Source organism: Podarcis melisellensis (genome assembly GCF_964234715.1).
Source record: "Podarcis melisellensis genome assembly, chromosome: 7".
NCBI classification, from domain to species: Eukaryota; Metazoa; Chordata; class Lepidosauria; order Squamata; family Lacertidae; genus Podarcis; species Podarcis melisellensis.
Genome location: NC_138539.1, coordinates 82,371,323 through 82,398,464, shown reverse-complemented (window position 1 = coordinate 82,398,464; position 27,142 = coordinate 82,371,323). Strand labels below are relative to the sequence as shown.

Below are 27,142 nucleotides of genomic sequence, written 5' to 3'. Positions count from 1 at the left end.
GTCAGAGTTCCTGCCAAGTATCCGGAGGCAGTTGCTCCTGGAGGGGCCGCCAGCTGCTATTGTGGTGCAGCTGGGCGAGAACGACATAGTGACCATGGACTGCTTGTCACTACGTGCTGCAATTTTGGGTGACCTGGAGACGCTGCGGGCAATGGTGCCAACAGCGAGAATCTTTTGGTCAAAGCTCTTGCAACGCTGCGTTTGGAGGGGCAGTCGTTGCCCGGCCGCCACTGAAAGGGCCAGAAAACGCATCAATGCTGCGGTGGTCAAAAAGGTTTTGGAGCTGGGTGGTGATGTGATTTCCCACCCCAAGATTCTTTTTCAGAGGCCATCCTTTTTTCCCCCAGTGCTGATGGTGTGCACCTTTCTGCTTCAGGGAATGAGGCTTGGATTGGTGCGGTGGTGACCAAGCTGAGGTCTTGGTTGAGGCTGTGAGTGGTTTGGCGGTGAGCTGAGGGCTCCATGGCGGTTAGGCATTGGTTAAATTGGTGCTTGGAGGGGTAAGTGCCTATCCCTCCAAATGATGCGAAGGGAATTCCGTTAAAGGAATCCAGGGGCTTGCCATTCTTTTCGTCCTTGTCCCCGGAGTCGGACTTGGGCCGTGCAAGCCCCACCGGAACATGAGGGTGAGAAGTGTTAGTCTGATTCCCAGCTTCATTTCTCACCCAATACTTGTTTCCCACGCTGGCTTCCGCTGGAATCCGGAAGGGCCAGCTCTGTCCCTGAGGGCATGGACAGATAGTCAACCAATGCCTAAGCAACCACTCACATTTTTTGTATTTTAATAAAGTTGTGGCCAAAATTATGCCAAAAACCTTAAACAAAAAAAATCATGTGTGAAGTGTGAATTTTTTTGGTGGGTGGCATTGTGGGACTCAACACGCAAAGCGTGTTCTCCCTAACAGAGAGCACGTGTTGCGGTTGGGGAAACAGGCCACCCTGCAGTGACTAGGCAAATTTGGTGAGGAACCCAAGCCTTTAAGTGGTTAACTTTGGGTTGCTGGGGAGTTTTGATTGTTGCCAATTTGGAGGAGGGGTCAGAGTCTTTAAATACAGGGGCCAGACGTAGGACGTCCTCTTGGCCATTTTTGCACCGGATCACCCGCCCTCCCTCCCTTTTATAGGGTGGTTTTTTCATATCGCTTGACCTTGCTATGCCTGTCATGGGGTCGTTCGCCTTGGTGCGGGGGCCTGGTAGGAATTTTGCCATCTGGCTGATTGGCTGGTGCCATTTGGTTTTTGCCTACTGCGTAGCAAATCGTCACAACTTGTAAGGTTGGCGGTTAGGCATTGGTTAAATTGGTGCTTGGAGGGGTAAGTGCCTATCCCTCCAAATGATGCGAAGGGAATTCCGTTAAAGGAATCCAGGGGCTTGCCATTCTTTTCGTCCTTGTCCCCGGAGTCGGACTTGGGCCGTGCAAGCCCCACCGGAACATGAGGGTGAGAAGTGTTAGTCTGATTCCCAGCTTCATTTCTCACCCAATACTTGTTTCCCACGCTGGCTTCCGCTGGAATCCGGAAGGGCCAGCTCTGTCCCTGAGGGCATGGACAGATAGTCAACCAATGCCTAAGCAACCACTCACATTTTTTGTATTTTAATAAAGTTGTGGCCAAAATTATGCCAAAAACCTTAAACAAAAAAAATCATGTGTGAAGTGTGAATTTTTTTGGTGGGTGGCATTGTGGGACTCAACACGCAATTAACTCTACATCTGGGTCAACACTTGTGGAACTGCAGACAGAGAAACCATTAATAACATCTAGCATTTATATAGCACTTTTTTTAAGGGTCTGAAGTCCTTCATGTACAATACAGGAGTAACCCTTAGAAACAACTCCATAAGGTACATCACGGGTGGGCAGAAATCAGACCCTCCAAGTGTCTCTATTTTCCAGGAATGTCCCTGATTTAGAGAAGCTGCCCCACTTTCAGATTTGATCCTGGAATGTCCCACTTTTCCTTAGGATGTCCCTTTTTTCATTGGAAAGCTGTTGGAGGGTATGGAGTTATCTGACCGCCGAACTATCTGAAGGCAAACTTCCTGTATAGGGAAGTTTTTTAATGTTTTATTATGTCTTTATATATGTTGGAAGCTGCCCAGAGTGACTGGGGGCAACCCAGTAAGATGTGTGGGGTATAAATAGTAAAATTCTCATTATGGAATGGGATGTCTCTATTTTCATCAGAGAAATGTTGGAGGGTAGGAGATGTCACACATGTGATTTACTTTGTTTTTCAGCAGAACCCCAACATCTATCAACCAGAGCCAGCAGCAAAAGACATACAGGGCTGGCCCAAGACATTTTGGCACCTGAAGCATACCACAAAATGGTGTTTCCCCTAGCCAGGGAAGAGGGGGTGAGTGAAGATCTATATTGGGAACAAGGGTGGCAGACCAGCAGTGCTGTCTATTTGCCAAGAGGCCCCTGTAGATTCAACATGGGAGATCTGGCCTCCAAAGAGCTTGCCACAGCCTTTGCTGCCACTGTAGATCCTGCCACCTGAGGAGGTCACCTCACCTTCCCTCATGGGTGGGCTGGCCCTGGTTATAATTTAAGAACAGGATGCCTCTGAGCATATCAGCCTCAGAATTCATTTTCCAACCCAGAAATGAACTGCGCTCAAAGTCACTTTGCATTAAGTCCACTCCCAATCCTGGTTAGCATTCTTCATTTCAGCAGCCTAATCTAGACAGAATAAATAGCTTTGCTTGAGCTATTGTTGAAGCACCGGAAGTCAGAAATCCTCTCCACTGCAAATCATCAAGAGCTCTCCCAGCAGATCCCAATCTACCAAATTGGGTGAATATGTCAGATTTAGTTTCTCATTTCCCCCCACAGGGCTGAGAAAGTGGCTTGTCTATGTTCACTTAGGAGGTTCATGGCTGAAGTGAACGAGATTTGAACTGCAGGCTTCCTAGCTTACAGATTGCACCCACGGGACTCTTCTGTATGTTCAGCAGGAAATATGGGTCTCAGAACTCCACCTGCTGCATCTCCACTGTAATGTGGTTTTGAGGCATGCATGCGCAGGAGGTGCAATCTGCAGCCACAGAGTGGTGGCTGAGAAAGTGTTTTGCAGGACAACTGCCAAAACCAGCCTCAAATGCAACGCTCTCCTCAATCCCTTCATCATCATTCTTTAAATGATCCCTGGGGCTAAAACATTTAAAGCCCATAAATTTCCATGGAACCATGGTGAAGATTTGGCTCTGGGCATTTCTTTTGTGTTCTGTAAAGAAAAAGACTAGCATGGCACACAGCTTATGCATCTGGTACCATTTACAGTGGTCTCTCTGTAGGTGCAGACAGGTGTGTGAAAGTACCTTTGCATCCTGCTCTTGAGGGTAAGACTCGAACCAATGGCTTCAAGTAACGAGAAAGGAGATTCCAATTAAGCATCAAAAAATCTTTCTGACAGTAAGAGCTGTTTGACAGTGGAATAGTCTCTCTCATGAGGTTGTGGACTCTCCTTTGTTGGAGGTTTTTAAGCAAAGGTTGGATGGTCAAGGATCCATAGCATAGGTCAAGGATGCTTTAGTTGAGATTCCTGCACTACAGTGGGTTGGACTAGATGACCCTAACCGGGGATGCTTCCAGCTCAACAATTCTACAATTCTATAATCTATGTGGTGTTGTGTTGTTGTTTAGTCATTTAGTCGTGTCCGACTCTTCGTGACCCCATGGACCAGAGCACGCCAGGCACTCCTGGCTTCCACTGCCTCCCGCAGTTTGGTCAAACTCATGCTGGTAGCTTCGAGAACACTGTCCAACCATCTCGTCCTCTGTCGTCCCCTTCTCCTTGTGCCCTCCATCTTCCCAGCATCAGGGTCTTTTCCAGGGAGTCTTCTCTTCTCATGAGGTGGCCAAAGTATTGGAGCCTCAGCTTCAGGATCTATCCTTCCAGTGAGCACTCAGGGCTGATTTCCTTCAGAATAGATAGGTTTGATCTTCTTGCAGTCCATGGGACTCTCAAGAGTCTCCTCCAGCACCAGAATTCAAAAGCATAAATTCTTCGGCGATCAGCCTTCTTTATGGTCCAGCTCTCACTTCCATGCATCACTACTGGAAAAACCATGGCTTTAACTATACGGACCTTTGTTGGCAAAGTGATGTCTCTGCTTTTTAAGATGCTGTCTAGGTTTGTCATTGCTTTTCTCCCAAGAAGCAGGCCAAGAAAACTCCATGGACAAAGACAACAGGCTTCCAGCTCTACAATTCTATAATTCTATAATCTATGTAGTGGTGTAATAAGCCCTATTACCTTGTCTTTACCAAAGGCCTTGGCACGGAGAGAATCACATATATTAGCAAAGTGACCATCCTTGGGACTGAAATCCCTTTGTTTCTGTTTAAAACATTTTATTAACAGTGTTGATTGTGAGGAAAGTCTCAGGAGAAGCTGGGGCCTGAGAAGTAGTACATTCACTTGTAAAAAAAGAAAAGAAAAGAAAGAGGGGGAGAAGAAAGAGGGAGTCAAGCTAAATCTAATAATTAAAGTGAATAAAAACATACTTACATTGTTCAAGGCTCTGGTGAGAATCCCCGGGAACTATGTTTTATCTTTACAAGTTTCCTTTCAGAATAAACAAGTCTCCGTTGCAATGATCTCCCCAGTAGTAAAATGCATGGGAAACATTTATTCCACTCAAAATAACTCTTTGGGGGTAGAGCTCTTAGATTTAAATTCAAGGACTTCAATTAAACTAACTTTTGAACCAGGCTGCCTCTGATAACACAATAGCAACATTATCTTCTCTAACCCTGCCTTTTGCAGGTGTGCTGCACTCACTGTATAGATACCAACCCACACCCACACACCATTAATCAAGGGGCTAGGTCTTTGAAATGGGTCATTCCACCCCCTCAAAATAGGACAGCGGTTTTCTAGGGTCTTTTAGCTTTGATAACCTCCGACATACGAGCGTAAGAAAGATGGGAAGGGGGAAGAAGCAGTTATGTTTACCAAATACGCTTGGTTTCTATAGTGAAGACATCTCTGGCATGATGAAAGGCTAAGAGATCCATGGTGGTGGGGGGGAGAGAAGGGGAGACTTTCCGCAAGGTCAATAGGTGGGGACTGTTTCAAGCTAATTGGACCAGGGCAAGTGGGGGGGGGTGCTTCAGATATACAAAACAAATCACTCTTCCTAGCTTACTTCGGATAAAGTGGTTTCCCCCCACCCTAAAACAGTGTGAACTACCATTCTTGATAGATATATAAAAAAGGTCAGGTATGATGTATTTGTAATGCACACCATTGCAGTGATTCCACACAACCCTTTCCCCGCTATAGGCACTTTTCCACCGGCAAGCCACAAACCACTGCATTCCTGTGTTTTCCCTGTTATTGTGTCTCTTCCCCCTCATCCTTACCCCACAGGGCTGATTTATTGTGTGTGTGTGTTTTTTTTTATCAGAGTATCTTTGGGTATGAGCTGACAGTAGTGTAATTATCTCACCCAAGATGACGTGGTCCATGTCATTGTTGGAGAATGTGCAGAATCCCACCTCTCCATCGCAAGTAACACCTACCCATCTGCTGCTGAAATTTTATTTACATGGTTTTGTATGTTTTGTGGTATTTTATGCATTGTGATATGCTGCTACTTTTATTGATTAAAAGTAAAGGTAAAGGTCCCAGGGACGCGGGTGGCGCTGTGGGTTAAACCACAGAACCTAGGGCTTGCCGATTGGAAGGTCGGCGGTTTGAATCCCCGTGACAGGGTGAGCTCCCATTGCTCAGTACCAGCTCCTGCCAACCTAGCAGTTCAAAGGCAGTCAAAGTGCAAGTAGATAAATAGGTACCACTCCGGTGGAAAGGTAAACAGCGTTTCCGTGTGCTGCTCTGGTTCGCCAGAAGTGGCTTAGTCATGCTGGCCACATGACCTGGAAGCTGTACAGCGGCTCCCTCAGCCAATAAAGCGAGATGAGCGCCGCAACCCCAGAGTCGGCCACAACTGGACCTAATGGTCAGGGGTTCCTTTACCTTTACCTTAAAGGTAAAGGGACCCCTGACCGTTAGGTCCAGTTGCGGACAAGTCTGGGGTTGCGTGCTCATCTCGTTCTATAGGCCGAGGGAGCTGGTGTACGTCTGCAGACAGCGTCTGGGTCATGTGGACAGCATGACTAAGCTGCTTCTGGCAAACCAGAGCAGCGCACGGAAATGTCGTTTACCTCCCTGCCGGAGCGGTACCTATTTATCTACTTGCACTTTGATGTGCTTTAGAACTGCTAGGTGGGCAGAAGCTGGGACTGAACAATGGGAGCTCACCCCTTTGCAGGGATTCACACCACCAACCTTCTGATCGGCAAGCCCTAGGCTCTGTGGTTCAGACCACAATGCCACCCATGTCCCCACTTTTATTGATTATAGATTGGTAATTCTTTATTGCGGTTGAACTGTTTAATTAATATTTGCTGATGTTTACCGTACTTTTCCTAGTAGAAGACGAGGTTTTTTTTCTGTTATAATAATGTGAAAAATTTGGGGTCGTCTTATATATAGGTAGTGCAGAGTGGGGATGCGTGATTGGTAGCTGCTGTGAGTAGGAGATTGTCAGCGGTGATTGTTTGGGTAATTGGTGGCTGAGGCAACGGTTGCATTCGATTGGCTGTTGTTGCGGCAATTGGGTGTCCGATTGGCGGCTGCTGGTGGCGAACAGGTAGAAAGACGATTGTTGGCTTCTGCAACGTGTGATATTGGCAGCCTTGGTAAGGTGGTTGAATGATCCCCCCCCCCAAAAAAAAACACTCTGGGCAATCTTTCCCCATTTTCTTAATTTTGAGTCCCCCAAAATAGGGGGCGTGCTATACATGGGGGAATACGGTAATTTTACTGTTTACTATTAGATTGTTGAATGTTCCTGTGTTTGATATAAGTTGTTTATTTTAAAGTTTTTGTGACTTTTATATTGGATCAGATTGTTAATATTAATATTTGATGTTTTATTATGTTTTTATGTCTTGGAAGCTGCACAGAGTGGCTTGGGCAACCCAGCCAGATGAGCAGGGCATAAATGAATTATTATTATTATTATTGATTGATTCTATTTTAAAAAAAAATACAGTGGTGCCCCGCAAGACGAATGCCTCGCAAGACGAAAAACCCGCAAGACGAAAGGGTTTTTCGGTTTTTGCGATGCTTCGCTAGACGATTTTCCCTATGGGCTTGCATCGCAAGACGAAAGCCCATAGGGAAATCTCGGGGACCTTTTTTTAAATGCTGGTGGTGGGGAGCAAAGCCTTTTCCCCTCCTCCGGACTTCAGAAGAGGTCCAGGAAGGCCGGCGGGGGCGAAAGGCTTTGCTCCCCACCGCCAGCATCTTAAAAGCGGTCCGGGATAGCAGGGAAGCGCTTCCCGCTATCCCGGACGGCTTTTGAAGGCAGGCAGGGGGGGCAAAGACTTTTGCCCCCCGCCCGCCTTGGGAAGAGGTCCTGGACCTCTTCCGAAGGCAGGCGGGGGGCAAAAGTCTTTGCTCCCCCCTGCCTGCCTTTCCGGGAGAGCGGAAAAGGCAGCGCTGCCTTCCCGCTCTCCCGGAAAGGCAGGCAGGGGGGAGCAAAGACTTTTGCCCCCCGCCCGCCTTCGGAAGAGGTCCAGGACCTCTTCCCAAGGCGGGCGGGGGGCAAAGCCCCCTGCCTACCTAACCGGGGGCTTTTAAATCGCCCCGGGACTGTCCGGGGCGATTTAAAAGCCCCCAGACGGCTTTTGACGCCTCCCCCCGCCGCCCGGCATCGGAACGATGTCCCGAAGCTGGGCGGTGGGGCGGGAAAGCCTTTCCCCGCCGCCCGGCTTCGGGGCAGGAACGCCTCCCCCCGCCGCCCGGCTTCGGGGCATCGTCCCGATGCCGGGCGGCGGGGCGAGAAAGCCTCCCCCCGCCGCCCGGCATCGGAACGATGTCCCGAAGCCGGGCGGCGGGGCGGGAAAGCCTTCCCCCGCCGCCCGGCTTCGGGGCATCGTCCCAATGCCGGGCGGCGGGGCAGGAACGCCTCCCCCCGCTGCCCGGCTTCGGGGCCGCGAAGCCTGGGCGCGCTGGCAACTCTCCGCAAGGAGCGCTCCCGCTGCTTGCGGAGAGGTCCGCGAAGCCTGTCCTGGACCTCTTCTGAAGGCAGGCGGGGGGCAAAAGTCTTTGTCCCCCCTGCCTGCCTTCCCAGGGGCTTTTAAATCGCCCCGGACAGCGGAGAAGTCCTCCGCTGTCCCGGGCGATTTTAAAATGCCGCCTGCCAGAAGAGGTCGGGGGAAGGCGGTTTCCATAGGAACGCATTAATTGATTTTCAATGCATTCCTATGGAAAACCGTGCATCGCAAGACGAAAAACTCGCAAGACGAAGAGACTTGCGGAACGAATTAATTTCGTCTTGCGAGGCACCACTGTAATATTTATTACTTTTCCAACAATTTAAACATTACAGACATTACAAAACAAAATAGACAATACAATACAATACAAAAACACCACACAACACTAACATATTAAACTAACACAACAAAATAAAAACAATTTACAACACATCATACAATTTCATCATCCTATCCTTCATTTGCTTATTTCTACGACCTCCTCACACCTCCCTTTTTGTATTCCACTTCTCTTAATTGTTTCAGCAATTCCTTTCCATCTTCCTCTGTTTTCTATCCTATAATTATCTTAACATATTCTAACCTTATTTTTTCTTTTAATACTCTAATAATCTATTTATACTTAATTCCTTATAACATTTCTACTAAAGCCATATAACTTCATTCCCACATTTTTCTAACATTCATTAATTTTACAATATTTCTGTAAATAGTCTTTAAACTTTTTCCAATCTTCTTCCACCAACTCTTCTCCCTGGTCTCGGATTCTGCCAGTCATTTCCGCCAGTTCCATATAGTCCATCAACTTTATCTGCCATTCTTCCCGGGTGGGTAAATCTTGTGACTTCCAATACTTTGCAATGAGTATTCTTGCTGCTGTTCTATCCTTCTTTGGCACCAATTGGCCGACCGTGCCCAGGAGAAAGGCCTCTGGTTTCTTCAGGAAGGTATATTTGAATACCTTTTTCATTTCGTTATAATCATCTCCCAGAATGTCTTAATCCTTGGGCATGTCCACCCAAGGTGAAAGAATGTACCTTCAGTCTCATTACATTTCCAACATTTATTTTCGGGCAAAGGATAAATTTTTGCAAGCTTGACTGGTGTCATGTACCACCTATAATATTATTGATTGATTCTAAAGCAGTGGTGAAACTGCAACCATTTCCCCTCCATGTGTGCAGCAAATCAGGAAGTTTATCTCGCTTGCTGGGCAGGGGAACACAACAGGCCAGAGTGTTTGGCAACCGAGTGTGGAGAAATCAAACAACGCTGCAGCCATGCGTGAACCAACCAACCCTTGCCGATGGTGCAAACAAACGTCATGGAAAACATCCATTGGTTTGAAAGTTCTGTGGTGGATCATTCACACTTTTGAGTCACATACTGAGTATACATGTGCGGACCAGCCCTTTGATTATTCCTCCTCTCCTTTCCTGTCAATTAACGAAGAACTGTGTCAGGGAACTGACATCGGAGCCAGAAGTGGAGGCAGGGCTCCCAAGCAATGCCGGAGAAGGGCCAAGCAGGGAGAGAGGGAACTCATCGGCTGGGGAAGGAAATCAGCGTAACACCAGGGATAAAGGGGGGCGGATGGGGGAATCGGAGAGGGGGCTCCAGGACTCTTCGCTGGAGACCAGCGGGGAGAGCACAGGTCCTCTGCTACCCACACCCACCCTGCGCAGAAGACTTCCGCGCAGGGAAAGTAGGCGTAGACTTGGCGTCAAAGAACTTCTTTGCTGGAAGAAGTTCAAGAAACGCCCACTGTCGGATTCTGCTAGCGACTGAACAGCCACAAAGTGAAGGGCTGTCCAGCCAGGAAAGGTTTAACCAGGCTACCTAGCCAGGAGTGGCGGCAACTTATGCACGAGCAACCCCATATAACCATTACAAACTGGTATTAATAACTTCTGAAGTATCGTAACGTATATGCAGAAATGAGTGGCGCGAGTCCTGTGGGTTCAGCCTTTGAGATGGTCTGGCTAATTCTGCTGACTAGGCCTTCTCCTGTGATGAGTGCTTAAACCCCCAGCAGTGTTTAGACTGGATCCCTGCCAGTCACCCAGGGAACATCCTATGTAATCTAGGAGGCCACAAGCGCAGAGCAGGTGCACTGCAGAAGGTTGCCTGCAGGTCACTCCAGATAAGCCCAGCAACTGAGCCAAGATGCACCCTGCAGAAAGCAAGAATGTTGCCTTTCCTCAAATTCTAACGAGAACAATGAGGTTGATAATTGTGTTAGTAAAGCAGCAAAAGAGTCTTGTGGATCCTTAAAGACTAATACATTTTCTATTAGCTGATCAGTGTTATTTTCTTCCTGCTGCACTTCAGCAAGAAGAAGAAGACGAAGAAGAAGAGGAGGAGTTTGGATTTGATATCCCGCTTTATCACTGGCCTAAGTGATCACGGCTAACATTCTCCTTTCCCTTCCTTCCCCACAACAAACACTCTGTGAGGTGAGTGAGGCTGAGAGACTTCAGAGAAGTGTGACTAGCCCAAGGTCACCCAGCAGCTGCATGTGGAGGAGCGGGGAATCGAACCCGGTTCACCAGATTACGAGTCTACCGCTCTTAACCACTACACCACACTACTGTTGTTGTTGTTGTATTTATACATACCCTGCCCATCTGGCTGGGTTTCCCCAGCCACCCTGGGTGACCTACAGTACACATAAAAACATAGTAAAACGTCAAACATTAAAAACTCTCTTAAACAGGGCTGCCTTCAGATGTCTTCTAAAAGTTAGATAGTTGGTTTCTTTCCTTGATATCTGATGGGAGGGCATTCCACAGGGTGGGCGCCACTACTGAGAAGGCCCTTTGCCTGGTTCTCTGTAACTTGGCTTCTCACAGTGAGGGAACCACCAGAAGGCCCTCGGAGCTGGATCTCAGTGTCCGGGCTGAGTGTGATCTGAGAGCAGTGCCAGAGAAGAAGAAGAAGAGTTTGGATTTGATATCCCGCTTTATCACTACCCGAAGGAGTCTCAAAGCGGCTAACATTCTCCTTTCCCTTCCTCCCCCACAACAAACACTTTGTGAGGTGAGTGGGGCTGAGAGACTTCAAAAAAGTGTGACTAGCCCAAGGTCACCCAGCAGCTGCATGTGGAGGAGCAGGGAAGCGAACCCAGTTCACCAGATTACAAGTCCACCGCTCTTAACCACTACACCACACTGGCTCCTTCCAGAGCACCAGCTTTGAGTATCACAATGACAAACACTCACCTATACATACCTGGTGTAGCAAGGTGTGGCATCTTGAAGACTCGCCACTTTACTGGGGTAGAAACTTTCATGGAGAGCTGCCATTTAATATTTTAAGAGTTGCAAGATTCTTCTTTATATGCCTACTCTCTTTCTTCCCACTGCTTCCACCCTCTTACTGAGCACACTGCAAGCCTAAATGATTAATAAGTGGAAGCAACATCACAGAAGTGATGATTAAGATATCTTGAAAAGGTAATAGATTGGCTTTTAATAACCCACCGTATTTTACTCCTGCTGAGAAGTGGAATGTCTGCAGCTGAATTTATGAGTCTGGATGTATAATAAAATGCCTTGATTGAAACAAATAAATTACAGGACATTTCATTTACTGCTGGGCAAAGAATAACAGTTGAGCTCTGTGTTGTAAAGTTTATTCTTTTTGTGGCCAAAGCTCTAAAGTGAAGAGGTGACAGCAGAATTCGCAAAATTCTGCTGAAGCTAAGAGGTGGCTGCTTTTGTTGTTTTTGCAGAATTCCTTGCTGTAATTTTTTTTCCTGTTGGAGCAAAACAGTTTCCTGTCCAAGACAAATAAAAAGTTGGCAATTGTGCGATTGTGTATGTAAAGTTGCACTAAACCAGTACCCTAACTGATAACACAGTTCTGCGAACTGAAGGCATAACCTTCCTTTTGACAATGAATTTTAGCCAGGCATACAGTTATCAGGGTGGGCCCTAGATGGCACCCCTGTGAAGCTCCCTCCCTGGTCCTTCGATATGTTCAGCCTATGGTGGGATCACATTTTGTTACAGCAGGCAGAAAAAAGCAAAGCGGTTGGGCAGATCTTCATCTCCCATTGCACTTAGGGATTTAAAAAATGTAACAGATCTCCGGGGTGCAGCGTGACAAAACTGGCCAAACAAGAATGCAGATTTAGAAGCATATGGCTAAATTATTGAGGTCAGTAGTGACCAGCAGTGCAGTGCAGATGAGTCTGGATTGCTTTTCCGGCTTCCTAACAGCATGGATCACTGCTCCTTACCAAGTGGCCATTTTTGAATCTAAGGTGCATTGCCTGTTTTTTCTTGCTGCTGCATGGAAATGCACATGAATCTGACCTTTGAAAAGTATGGCTCTGCCCCCTTTATATTCATCTCGAGCGGACCGGAGTGAAGCCTGCTCACTCAGGGTCCGCTCGGCTGGCCTCGCCTCCACCAAAGCCACTGATTGGATTAGTTGAACCGGGGTTTGGCCGGAACCCCCAATGACTGTGACATCAGGGAGGCGGGCCAGCACAACCAGATGGTAAGTCTCATGTGGCTCGGAGGTGCTGCACTCAGTCCCGCAAAGGGCGCCCCCAATCGGAGGAGTGAAGAAGAAGAAGAATTTGGATTTGATCTCCTGCCTTTCACTCCCTTTAAGGAGTCTCAAAGCGACTAACAATCTCTTCCCTTCCTCCCCCACAACAAACACTCTGTGAGGTACGTGGGGCTGAGAGACTTCACAGAAGTGTGACTGGCCCAAGGTCACCCAGCAGCTGCATGTGGAGGAGCAGGGAAGTGAACCCGGTTCCCCAGATTACAAGTCTATCGATCTTAACCACTACACCACACTGGCTCTCAGTGTGAGCGTTCATTTCAAACTTACCAAACGTGTGGTCTCTTTCTGTGCTAAGGGGAAGTGGAAAACTTTGGAGGAAACTTAGAAGGGCATATTTTAAACGTCTAACAGCCAGTATATCCACGCTTTACTTTGCTGCATATTTTGTGATTTTTAAATCTCTGATGGAGCTCTCTCACCAAAGAATACCTGACCCAAGCTTGGATTTTGTCATCCAGGGAATTCTCCTTCTATTCTTCTTCAACCAAACTACGAAAAATCTACAGAAAGCTGCAGCAGCTCTTCTACACGGCTTTCAACCTTCAAAGGGACAATTTGCATCTTTTCGCCCCAGCATTTCCCACAATGCATGCCAAATACCCTTCTCATACAGGGGGGCCACATATAATACAGGGACACGAGGTATCTAGAGACTGGCTACTGGAGGGGTCAGCAAACTAAGGTCCGCAGGCCGGATCAGGCCCAACTGCCTTCTAGATCTGGCCCGCGGATGGTCTGAGAATCACCACGTGGAACGTTCTAATGGCAAGTAAGTGCATGCACTTTCAACTGTCAACGGTCAGTTCATGCTTGGCATTATTATTGTGTTGTCCAGTCAGCTCGGTTCTTGTTTTTCTATGAGTGAGCTGTTGTCGCTGACAAATGTTAAATAAACGTAGTTGAGGAACTTATACTGCCTTGGGCTTCTGACTTTTTGCGAACATTTAACACCCTCCCTCTCCCTCACACGGCTGCACTTTTCTCCTCAGGGATGGAGCCATCTTGTCCCACACCGGGTGTCGCCGATGGCGGACGTCAGCTCGCCCGCCCGCCCGCCTCAACAGGGCGGCACTGTGAAGGGGGCGTGTGACGCCAGCTGCCGACTGCTGCTGCGTTTTCCTCCTGCTCCTCCTCCCTCTCCCTCAGTCCGCCCTTCTTTCCTTTTCCTCACCCCTTTTCTGTGCCGCTTCCTCGCACACTTTCTTTGCCACCGCCTGCCTCCTTCCTTCATTCCTCCCATGGCGTTCAGGTGTTGCTGCTTGCGGGTTGGCGAGTTGCTCTGTCTTCTTCTCCGTGGCGCCTCTCAGGAAACAGCAGCAGCAGGTGGTGGGTAAAACTCTGGCAACACCCCAGTTCCCCTACCTCCATCCTCGACTCCTCTGCCGGGGCTGCTGCTTCTGTCTTCGCCAGCCGGTGCAGCCTCCTACCCTGCCACAGCGCATGGCTGGCTATTGGGACGACAACTGGGACAGGTAAAGTGAAGAATCTTCAGGCCTCTTTGTGGGCAGGCGAAAATTGTTCATCCCCCCCATATAGTCCAGCCCCCCACAAGGTCTGAGGGACTGTGGACTGGCTGAAAAAGTTTGCTGACCCCTGGGCTACTGGGTCAGAATCCAGATTCAGCAGGACAGTGGTACCTTGGGTTAAGTACTTAATTCATTCCAGAGGTCCGTTCTGAACTGTTCTTAACCTGAGGTACCACTTTAGCTAATGGGGGTCTCCTGTTGCCACTGGGCTGAAGCCACACGATTTCTGTTCTTCTCCTGAAGTAAAGTTCTTAACCTGAGGTATTATTTCTGGGTTAGCGGAGTCTGTAACCTGAAGCGTCTGTAACCCGAGGTACCACTGTATTAGAGTTTGTTGGTGGGAATCGGGGAAGGCTGCCCTGTTGCTTGCCTCTTGCTGGAGGGAGGGGTGGCTCACAGAGCTAGGAGGAGGAGAATGTTCCAGATAAAACAGTGAGTAGTAACTCTGAGAGGTATCGGGCTTGCAGGTCAGAACAGTTTCTAGTTGCTACTAAGGACCCGAGTGCTTCACATTGGTCAACAAACAGCTTTACTATTCCCAGAGGCAACTTTGAGAGCTATTAGACCTCCCAAACAGGGACTTGATGGGGCCCTTCTATGACTTGGAGATTGCACTATATCAGTGTCATGGGGCAAGGGTCCTCACTGCACCTGCAGATATTTCCCAGAACAAAACAGGATAGCACCTGACTACAGGCGGAGTTCAGACATTAGGTAAAATCAAGCTGATGGCATGTGGGGTGATTCTTGTGCCAGCCTGCTATTTGTGTTGGCCTTTTACGGAGTTGGATTTGATTAATTCCATGATTTTCTCCAACCCCCAAGTTCTTTGAAACGAGGTCTACCGTTTCACATGACGTGTCTTTGTAACCTGACAAGGGCCCAATGGCAATATAATATATATATCTAGGAGGATGAAGAGTGAGGGATTAGAAGCAATTTAATGGAAACACAAACCTGTTTGTGAGATAGAAGACAGCTTATTATTGTTCGAAATCTGGAATTCAAGCCGCCTGACTGTCAGGAGCTGGAAGAAAATGCTGTTCCTACAGAGAATAGCACCAGGCCTGTTCTCCTTCATGTGTCAGCTTTTACCACCTGGAATGATCTAAAGCAATCACTATTCACAAAGCAAAGAAACAGGTGTGGGGCTGGGGGAAAAAAGAGAGAAAGCACACATCAGATCCTCTAGCTACAAGTAAAAAAGGTAAAGGTAAAGGTACCCCTGCCCGTACGGGCCAGTCTTGACAGACTCTGGGGTTGTGCGCCCATCTCACTTAAGAGGCCAGGGGCCAGCGCTGTCCGGAGACACTTCCGGGTCACGTGGCCAGCGTGACATTGCTGCTCTGGCGAGCCAGAGCCGCACACGGAAACGCCGTTTACCTTCCCGCTGGTAAGCGGTCCCTATTTATCTACTTGCATCCGGAGGTGCTTTCGAACTGCTAGGTTGGCAGGCGCTGGGACCGAGCAGCGGGAGCGCACCCCGCCGCAGGGATTCGAACCGCCGACCTTTCGATCGGCAAGTCCTAGGCGCTGAGGCTTTAACCCACAGCGCCACCTGCGTCCCTCTAATTATAGCTACAAGTAACCAGCTATAATTCCAACAATGAGTGTCACTCATCTCTTATTTTATCAGTGGCATGGTATTGCAGAGCAGTCCTAGACCTATATTAGGCCAGAACTAGACCATAAAGAAGGCTGATTGCCGAAGAATTGATGCTTTTGAATTATGGTGCTGGAGGAGACTCTTGAGAGTCCCATGGACTGCAAGAAGATCAAACCAATCCATTCTTAAGGAAATCAGCCCTGAGTGCTCACTGGAAGGACAGATCCTGAAGCTGAGGCTCCAATACTTTGGCCACCTCATGAGAAGAGAAGACTCCCTGGAAAAGACCCTGATGTTGGGAAAGATGGAGGGCACAAGGAGAAAGGGACGACAGAGGACGAGATGGTTGGACAGTGTCTCGAAGCTACAAACATGAGTTTGACCAAACTGTGGGAGGCAGTGGAAGACAGGAGTGCCTGGCGTGCTCTGGTCCATGGGGTCACGAAGAGTCGGACACGACTAAACAACTAAACAACAACAGATACATTGCTGCCATGCTGGTGGAACATCATATGCAATGTGTGCTCAGCTGGGGTGTGATGTGGTGGGAGAGAAAACGCACAATTGGATTATACAAAAACTGCAGGAAAATGATAGACAATGCCCACCCCCCTATTTATAAGAAGTGGATGTAAAAGGAGCAGGGAAGAAGAATAAAAGAAACTGACAGGGACGGGGAAGGTACAAGTACCGTGTGAAAGGAGAAGTGGAGAAGAAATGTCAGGAGATGAGTAAAAATACTTTGAGAGGCAACAAGGAAGGAAAATTTGCAATAAAAAAACCCTTCAAGCAAATTGTGCCTAGAAAGCGTGTTCTCAATCAAGGGAGAGCACGTGTTGCGGCTGGGGCCTAGCAAAGCACCCTATAGTTGCCAAGCAGATTAAAGGAAGGAGCTTGGCAAGGATTGGTGTTGGTGTTGCTGGGGCAAATTGTATGTTGCCAAATTGGGGGTGGAGATCAGAGGATATTTAAGGAAGGCCCACAGAGAGTTGCTTTCTCTTTCGCTGTGGGCATCGGATCACCCGCCCGCCCTCCCTTGTTTGGGCTTTCGCTTTGACCTTGCTATGCCTGTCATGGGGTCGTTCGCATTGGTGCGGGGGCCTGGTAGGAATTTTTCCATCTGGCTGATTAGTGTGTGCCATTTGGGTTTTGCCTACTGCGTAGCAAATCGTCACAACTTGTAAGGTTGGCGGTTAGGCATTGGTTTGAAATTGGTTGGTGGAGGGGTATGGATTGGCTGTGCCTGCCCCTCCAGTGTTGCTGCTGAACGGGAATTCCGTTAAAGGAATTCAGGGACTTACCATCCTTTCGTCCAAACCCCTGGTATCGGGTTTGGGCCGCGTAAGCCCCTAGGAGCAGGTGGGGAGAGCTGAGGGTCTGTGTCGCAGCCCCAGTTATCCCTAATCTTGTTCCTCCACACTGGCTTTCGCTGGAATCCGGAAGTCAGTTCTGTCCCCAAGGCGGGGGGACAGATAGTCTTAACCAATGCCTATGCAACCACTCACAATTATGTATGCTTAATAAAGTTGTGGCCAAAATTATGCCAAAAACCTTAAACAAAAATTATGTGTGATGTGTGAGTTATTGGGGTGAGGTGTTTTGGGGGACCTCAGCACGCAATGAGGAGACCAAGGACCCAGCTATACAGCTGCAAATATAACGTTTTAAGTGTGTTTTAAGTGCATTATATTATTAAAGTGCATTATATTAAGTGCCATACCTCAGGTTACATACGCTTCAGGTTACAGACTCCGCTAACCCAGAAATAATGCTTCGGGTTAAGAACTTTGCTTCAGGATGAGAACAGAAATTGTTCTTTTGCAAAGGCAAAAAAAAAAAAAAAATGGCAAAGGATAGTCTCAAGATTCATATGGCAGGGCAAAAAACCCAGAATTCAGTTCAAATTACTGACAGACGTAAAGGAAAGAGGGGGCTTTGCCCTGCCGGATCTGAAACTGTACTATGAGGCATCATGCCTATGTTGGATAAAAGAATGGGTAAAATTGGTGAATACGGAGCTGCTCGACTTAGAGGGCTTCGATAATAGATTCGGCTGGCACGCGTATTTATGGAAGAACAAAAGGAAAGTACACAAGGGGTTTGCAAATCACATTTTTAGAGGGCCGCTTATCGAAGTTAGGGAAAGATATCAAAATCTGTTAGAGCCGAAAACACCACATTGGCTTTCACCTCTCGAAGTAATGAGTATAAAAACCATTAATATGAGAAGCAATTGGGCAACTTATGATCAGCTACTAACTAAGGTTGAAGGGAAATGGAAGCTAAAACCGTATGAGCAAACAAAGGAATATGTTTACGATTGGCTACATCACCATCAGGTGAATCAGATGTTTAGTAAAGATATCAAAGAAAGAGGTTATGCAGATAAAGACTCAAAATTCCAGACAGAAATAATAAATAATAAAGTGAAAATTATATCTAAGATATATAGGATGTTGTTGGACTGGAATTTAGGCGATGAGGAAGTCAAATCGGTGATGATCCGCTGGTCAAGGGATATAGGTCATAGTATACAGTTTGAGGATTGGGAGAAACTTTGGAAGGAGGGGGTAAACTTTACGGCGTGTACTTCGATAAGGGAAAACGTCATGAAGATGTTTTATAGGTGGTACTTGACACCCATGAAATTATCAAAAATGTATAAGGTGGATAATAAGTGCTGGAGATGCAAAGACATAGAGGGCTCCTTCTACCATATGTGGTGGGAGTGCAGAAGGGTGAAACAATTTTGGGAGAAAGTACACACTGAATTGAAGAAGATATTAAAGTACACGTTCATAAAGAAACCAGAAATCTTTCTTCTAGGGATATTAGGACAAGAGATAAAAAAGGAAGATCGCAGATTGGTATACTATGCGGTTACGGCAGCAAGGGTAGTATTAGCCCAGAAGTGGAAACTACGGGAAACCCCAACGGTGGAGGAGTGGAGATCTAAGTTGTCGGATTACGCAGAGTTGGATAGATTAACAGGAAAAGTTAGATACATAAGAGACCAAGTGTTCACCAAAGATTGGGAAAAGTATGTAGATTATCTGGAATGTATTAGTGAAGGGCAAATAACGCTAAAGGGATTTAGAGACGCACTGTGAAAGACTAAGAGTTATTGTGCAAAGCAAACAGGAATTAGGAATCGGTATAATGACAATATAAGTAATGAAACGTGTAATTTTATTTATTGCTTCGAATGATTTACGGACAGGCTGAAGGAAGTCCCGTAAGAGACGACTATGTTATATGGATGATATGGAAATGATAATTGCTGTTTATTACTTTTATTTTTTTTCTGTGTATTTTTTTTTGTATTTGTGTGTTACCTTGTGTTCTTTTTGGAAATAACTAACAAAAAAGAATTAAAAAAAAAAAGAGAACAGAAATTGTTGTCTGGCGGCGTGGCGGCAGCAGGAGGCCCCATTAGCTAAAGTGGTGCTTCAGCTTAAGAACAGTTTCAAGTTAAGTACAGACCTCCGGAACGAATCAAGTACTTAACCCGAGGTACCACTGTACTCCAACTAATCAGAATCCTACTGTTTATTCATTTCTCGGGTTTGGGGTGTGTGTGTGTGTTCCAAATCTATAACAATACTGACCTTCCTAAAGATCTGTTGTATTGATTCATGAGTATGTGAAGTGCTTTGAACCTGTATAGAGGTTTACAACCTATATAAGATATATCATAAGCGTCATATTTATTCTACCTCAGTGGGTTAGTAAATTGCAAGATTCTCTGTGTGTGCATGTGTGTTGGAGGAATCTGAGGAAAGCAATGCATGTGGTGGAAATCAGACTTTCTGTTCCGAAGCAGAATTTACCTTGACTGCAAAAGAGTGAATGTTTCCAGGCTGACTCACGCTTAATATTTGCTTCTGCATTAAAGATAGTACTAAATGGACTGTGAAGAAAATGACAGGGCATAATTTCTGTCTGGCTGTGGCCTGGAATTAAATTCTAGCTTGGAGCAGTTGGGGGCGGAGAGAGAGAGACTGTGATGGCATTCATGGCTATCATATAGTTACAACTGGAGTCAAAGTCACTGCTGGATGCTTCTCAGACAGAGAGAAGTATGTGCCCCCAGGCTCACCAAGCATCCCGTGTGTGTGTGTGTGTGTGTGTGTGTGTGTGTGTGTGTAATGCTATATATCTTGAATGGTGTGGAAGATGACCAAGAGGGTCCGTCTGAGTGTCTTCCAGGACGAAAGAAGATCTTCTGTGAGCTCAAGTCTGACAGAAGTCATGTGGTCTGTCTCACGTAACCGTCTGGGAGAGGAGAAAAAGAAAGTGAGATGGCTAGGGTTTCTACTGCAAAACAGGCCAAACCTACACTAATAATGGGACGTGGGAGGCGCTGTGGTCTAAACTGCAGAGCCTAGGGCTTGCCGATCAGAAGGTCAGCGGTTCGAATCCTCACGATGGGGTGAGCTCCCGTTGTTCAGTCCCTGCTCCTGCCAACTTAGCAGTTCGAAAGCACATCAAAGTGCAAGTAGATAAATAAGTACCGCTCCGGTGGGAAGGTAAACGGTGTTTCCATGTGCTGCTCTGGTTCGTATTTTTCGTCCCATAAGACACATCTGACCATAAGACGCACCTAGTTTTCAGAGGAGGAAAACAGGGGGAAAAATATTCTGAATCAAATGTTGTACTAAACTATTTAATAAACTACTAGTATACTGAGACAGACAGGAGCTGTATGTTTGTTTAGTGTGCACACTCAAGGATCCAGCAGATCAGCTGAGACACTGGGGGATTGGCGTAATTTTTCCTCTCCCTCATCCCGTGCCCTCTCATCCCCAGCCGCCTTCCTATTTTACTTCCTGGTTTTCACTGCGCTCGTGCCTCAGAGCTCGAGCTTGGTGTTTTTTTTTGCTGCTGGTTGCTTAAATTTGATCCTTCCCGATAATTTTTTTTCATTGTTTTATCTTTTTGTAAACAGCTTTGAGGCAATTTTTGCTCCTCTCCCCCAATCAAGCAGTGTATAAAAGTTATATTAGTATCAACATTCCCACTTCAGATAAATTCATGAGTGCAGGTAATTTTTCCAGAGCAAAAGGTGAGACTAGCGGCAATCTGCCTCTTTCAGTAGCCTCATAGTCCTACCAGATTTGGCTATCAGTCAGTGAAGAACATGGGTGGGACGCGGGTGGCTCTGTGGGTTAAACCACAGAGCCTAGGACTTGCCAATCAGAAGGTCGGCGGTTCGAATCCCCATGACGGGGTGAGCTCCCGTTGCTCGGTCCTGCTCCTGCCAACCTAGCAGTTCAAAAGCACGTCAAAGTGCAAGTAGATAAATAGGTAAACGGCGGGAAGGTAAACGGCATTTCCGTGCACTGTTCTGGTTTGCCAGAAGCGGCTTAGTCATGCTGGCTACATGACCCAGAAACTGTACGCCAGCTCCCTTGGCCAATAAAGCGAGATGAGCGCCGCAACCCCAGAGTCGGTCACGACTGGACCTAATGGTCAGGGGTCCCTTTACCTTTACCTTACAGTGAAGAGAACATTCAAACATTTGGAAAGTGAGCCACCCTCATGATAGGTCTGTATGATAGATCTGGCCTGCCTTCAAACGTTTCTTCATGGTCTCTTTAAATCAACACCAGACCCCATGTGCATCCTGACTACAGCAAAATATTTTTATTCTTTGATTGCAAAGAAACCAGATTCATGGAAATGGGTAATGTTTTGTCTCTGTGTTTGGAAACAAGTGGAAATATTTGTTCAGCACAGACAATGGGACGAGTAAGTTGATTCTTTCTTCTTTTCCCTCTGAACCCAGTCATCACCAGCATGGCTATTACGCAATGGCAACATTTCCAAAAGTGAATAATTTGGGACGGGACCTGAAGTGACCACAAAACGATGAGAACAGCAGAATTCTTCAGCTGCGGAAAGGTCGACGCTGCCAAGCCCTGACACTTGAAGTGGATGAGTCAGAGGTTTACATAGGAACAAATTCAGAATCTTGCTTCCAATAAATTACCTGTGACTGTGTCTGGATTAGCTGGGACTAAGTCCGAGTCTTTACCGTTAAGTCAATTTGAATGTCACAGCACCTGCTGCTGCTGCAGTAGTACCCAAAGACTTTCCCAAAAGATGTCCAGCAGGCAGCATTCTTCTGAATTTATCCAAAATACACACTGGGGCATGCAAGCTCTGTTAAGCTTGGCTTGGCTTGCAGATCAACAGACAGAAGAATGGCGTTGAAAGAATTACTTGTTAAATATAAAGCAGAGGAAGCTGCAAAATCAGAAATGACTTCTACTTAAAGATGTATGTTCCCTATCAGTTCTTTGGCTGGATTTTAGCCTCCCCACAATAACTGTGGAAACATTTCATTGCCATGGTTGAACCAGCATAAAAGCCAGGTATTATATATAGTTTTTAGCATGTCCGTGTGGCAAAAGAGATACATGGGACTTCCATGATATCTTTAACTCCCCCTACACTAGGGACACGGGTGGCACTATGGGTTAAACCACAGAGCCTAGGACTTGCTGATCAGAAGGTCGGCGGTTCGAATCCCCGCGACGAGGTGAGCTCCCGTTCCGTTGCTCAGTCCCTGCTCCTGCCAACCTAGCAGTTTGAAAGCACCTCAAAGTGCAAGTAGATAAATAGGTACCGCTCCGGCGGGAAGGTAAACGGCTTTTCCGTGCACTGCTCTGGTTTGCGGGAAGTGGCTTAGTCATGCTGGCCACATGACCCGGAAGCTGTACGCCGGCTCCCTTGGCCAATAAAGTGAGATGAGCGCCGCAACCCCAGAGTTGGTCATGACTGGACCTAATGGTCAGGGGTCCCTTTACCTTTACCTTTACACTATAAAGTCGGATGAGTTTGATCAGAGCAGCTGCTTTAGAGAGAGGTCCATGGTAAGCTAAATTCTGCATTAAGGTTTGCTGGATTCTGCCACCTATGTGCATTATGCCAGGACCATATAACACCAGTCCTAAAGGATCTTCACTGGCTCTCAGTACGTTTCCAAGCAGAATCCAAAGTGTTGGTGATGACCTTTAAAGCCCCCAAAGGCATCAGCCCAGTATACCTGAAGGAGTGTCTCCACCCCCATTGTTCTGCCCAGACACTGAGGTCCTCCTTCGAGGGTCTTCTGCTGGTTCCCTTACTGCGAGAAGTGAAGTTACAGGGAAACCAGGCAGAAGGCCTTCTTGGTAGTGGTGCCCTCCCTGTGGAACGCCTTCCTTGTCAAGGAGATAAAGAATTACACAACTTTTAGAAGGCATCTGAATGCAGCCCTGTATCGGGAAGTTCTTAATGTTTGATGTTTTAAGATATACTGTAAGCTGGCCAGAGTGATTGGGGAAACCCAGCCAGTTGGGCAGGGTATAAATAAAGTTGTTGTTGTTGTTGTTGTTGTTGTTGTTGTTGTTGTTGTTGTTGTTGTTCTTCTTCTTCTTCTTCTTCTTCTTCTTCTTCTTCTTCTTCTTCTTCTTCATCATGATTTATTTTGGGGTTTTCTCTGTAAGATTTATTCTGTTTCTGTTGGTTATGGGGCAGGGCAAGTGTTGAAGTTCTGCTCTCTGGAAATTCTATTTATTATATTTGCAACCATTAGGCCTTAGAGACCTGCTCTTCGTATTATTGAATCCAGTTTGAGATCCTTCAAAAGTTAAACCCTGCAGCCAGTAACACAGGCTGTAGTTATTTCCCATTCAGTAGGAGGAGAAAAGCACAGGAAAGGATCACTAAGCCTTCCTATTCAAAAGGAATAACTTCTGTAATACGGATAATATGAGAGACGTCCAACCAGTCTGAAGCAAAGTCATTCAGACACTCTCTAAATAATGTTGAGGTTTGATGTAACATGTGGTCAGACTTGGAAGATTTATGTTGTTTTTGTTGTTGTTTTAATAAAGGAGATTTTCACATCCATTCTTGAAATGTTTGGCAAACTTAGTCATATATAATGCTCACCGCAATCTGTGGATTGGTCTAACGGGAGCTGCCAAGAGATCTCTATAAAATGTCATTGCTAGCTCATCATCTCAGTAAATGCTTCTTAAAGCATATGCATTTTTTTTTGCTGAATCTGAAAACAGGTTTGAAAAACTCATGCCCAAATTTTCTTTTTTTAAAAAAAACTTCTTGGCCGTGGGACTGCTAGCTGCTAACTGATTTAATAAATGCCGCAAGAAATGGATACAATAAAAGTTTACAATGGACTGGACATCGGAAGCAGGATCTGAAATTACTTTTGAGACGAGACATTAAAGAAACAAATATTTTTTTTATTAAACTTCAGATAACATAAATATTCAGATTTCCATTTGGAGTGACAGCACCCGAAAATCTTGAGGAAGCAACAATGCTGTAATTGCAGTTTGCATTTTACTCAGGGCTGTGCACACCCCGCATTTCCAACAGTGAAAAATTCAGCACCAAAAAAGTCAAATTCTGTGTTCTCCATCAATTTTGCAAACAATACAAACATGTGCATGTTTCTGTATTTTGCAAAATTTATTCTGCTTTTGCAACTGAAGCCCTATCACAAAAGCAGAAATGTTGTTGAGCTATTGTTCTGAAATCTGAGGCTTTGGCAAGCATTGTCCTCACACATCTAAGGCTACAATCTTATATAAACCTACGTGGGCATAAGCCTCATTGAGCTCATTAGAATTTGATTTCAAGTAGACATACAAATGATTGCACTGCAATGTATCTTGGCAGCCAAGAGAGCTAGAAACTTGTTTAATGAAATCAAAGATACTCTGGAATTGTCATTCCATGCTCAGTAACACACATATATGCATTTCTGATCTGTGGAATTGCAGAATATACACAGCTCTGATGTCAGCATTCCGTGCCGCTTCTAAACTTGCAAAACATGTTCCAGTTGCCCTGAATAGTATTACATTGCAAAAAAGAAAAACATTTTCCTAGGCTTAATAGGTTACTATGGTGCTGGAATCTAACAAGGTAGTAGTACCTTATGTTGAAATGCAAACATAGTTTTGGTATAATCAGCCATTTAAGTAACACTGATGGCAGAACACTCTTTTTACGCTTAGCAGTACAGCATAAAACAAGGACATTTAAATAAGATCGCTCATTTGAAAACGACAAATATAAAGGATCTTATTATCTGGCAAATGTCGAGGGAAAGGGCAACCCTGAGGCTTGTCCCTGCCTGCCCTCCCCCTGAGATTCTCTCATCCATTAAAAGCTACAGATCTAACTAAAGCAGTTCAGGTTTATTTATTGGCCAAAGAGCCTCAAGTATGTTTCAACTGCTATAATCAGTTACAGTCTTCATTTAAATAGGGCGTTTATAGATTTTGCCACTAGGGCATGAGGCACAAAGCTGCAGGTGAACAGCGACACGCACCTGGGAGTTCTCCTACACAAGGTCCCATGGAGTTGGCCGGGAGCTGTGCAAGAACACTGGTAAAATGCAATAAATATCTTGGACGCAATCCAGTGCAAAGCTGTCCCTGCACAATAAGCCCCGTGGAAACGCTTCTGGGCTCTTTGCACAGCCGCTACAGATTTGGGTGGGGTTCGTGCAAGAGAACTCCCTGGTAGATGGTGCCCAAAGGAGTGGTCAAAAGAACCAAAGTTCTCCCTCAGGATGGACTTCTCTGTTGCCAGCTTCAGATAGATGTCCATGTTCCAGGCAACTCTTCGGTGTCGTCTCAAAAGAAGATGGCAGCTTCTGAAGGTCCAATTCAAAGGCAGAAAACGTCCCTGTTCATTAAAACCCCTTCCCTCCATCTGTCTTAAGAACAGGATGTTTACCCCAAAACAGTAGGGGGGTGGGGGGTCACTTCAGAATACAGTACTGAAAAATATTTGAGACACCTCACTCATCCAGGTAGCTATTGACTACATTTTGTGTCCAGGCTCATTGAATAATTGAAGTAGGCTTCAGAGCAAATTGAAGTCACTCTTGAGACTCGTGTGTTCGACAATCACAGTTCCGGGTTTGAAGGCGCAGCAAGGTTTGAACTCAAAAGCTGCGCTTTTTGCCTGAGGAGCAAGTCTCCCTTACAAATTAGAGTTTACACAAGACCTGCAGCATTGCTTCCCGTAGAAGCTATGGTTACAAACACCGTGCTGGGGAACCAAGTGGCACCAGTTAAAGTAATCCTTACAGAAGGTATCTGAAACGAGAAGAGTCAAAAGAGAGAGTGAAGACTTTAGACTATATGGCACTACTAATGGTTGAAAGAAACAGGGTGAACCCAGACATATACAGTGGTACCTTGGGTTACATAAGCTTCAGGTTACATATGCTTCAAGTTACAGACTCCGCTAACCCAGAAATATTACCTCAGGTTAAGAACTTTGCTTCAGGAAGAGAACAGAAATCGTGCAGCGGCGGCACAGCAGCAGTGGGAGGCCCCCATTAGCTAAAGTGGTGCTTCAGGTTAAGAACAGTTTCAGGTTAAGAACGGACCTCCGGAACGAATTAAGTTCTTAACCCGAGGTACCACTGTACAGTATATTATTGGTGGTAAGCCTGCTGTAGAATCACACTAATCTTGTGTTCTCCTGCCAACCTAGTGGTTTGAAAGCACACAGTGCAAGTAGATAAATAGGTACCGCTCCAGTGGGAAGGTTTCCGTGCGCTGCTCTGGTTTCGCCAGAAGTGGCTTAGTCATGCTGGCCACATGACCTGGAAAAACTGTCTGCGGAAGCAGACAAACGCCAGCTCCCTTGGCCTGTAAAGCGAGATGAGCACCGCAACCCCAGAATCCGCGACTGGACTTAATTGTCAGGGGTCCCTTTACCTTTAATCTTGTGTTACTGTGACATGACATCATTTTCTTTCTTCTTCACAGCTGTTGCTCTGCACAGCACTGAATAGTTCGGAACTAGTGACATCATCACGTGCGCTACCTTGCCTCCATGCATGCATGTCACAGGGCATGTTGATGTGTCATGTGAAAGCCCTGCAGCTTGCATGCATGTCGTGAGCACACTCTGCAGCATGCATGCACATCTGCTGCAGAACTTTGAGGGGCCCGGCCCCTTCATTGAAAATGTTATGGGGCCCCAGACCCTCTGGGCCCCTTACATGGCACACCTGGATATAACTAACCGACTCCTCCCCCAAAAAATATTTTTTTAAATTTAAAAAATGTTTTTAACAATCGCCTTTCCTTTTTCTTTAAAAGGATGAGTGCAAATTTAATGGAGCAAACGTGCAAGTAAAATGAGGGATAACAGTTTGCCTGAGCAGCAAAATGAAGCTGAATCACCATTCATGTTATGGTACATTTGTAAAATAGGGACGTGGGTGGCGCTGTGGGTTAACGGGGTGAGCTCCTGTTGCTCGGTCGCTTTTCCTGCCAACCTAGCAGTTCAAAAGCACGTCAAAGTGCAA

The 27,142-nt window shown here is 46.3% G+C and overlaps 1 protein-coding gene across 2 annotated transcripts in view; it reads right to left on the bottom strand.

Annotated features, from left to right (window-relative positions):
- Window positions 1-24,023: 24,023 nt before the first annotated feature.
- The window catches only part of ADAMTS16 (ADAM metallopeptidase with thrombospondin type 1 motif 16), a 100,209-nt gene continuing 97,090 nt past the window's right edge, over window positions 24,024-27,142 (bottom strand). For both annotated transcript variants that reach the window (XM_081920024.1, XM_081920025.1), the window contains one exon: window positions 24,024-25,916. In XM_081920024.1, coding sequence (XP_081776150.1) covers window positions 25,801-25,916 — 116 coding nt within the window. In that variant the 3' untranslated portion in view covers window positions 24,024-25,800. The remainder of the gene's footprint in view (window positions 25,917-27,142) is intronic.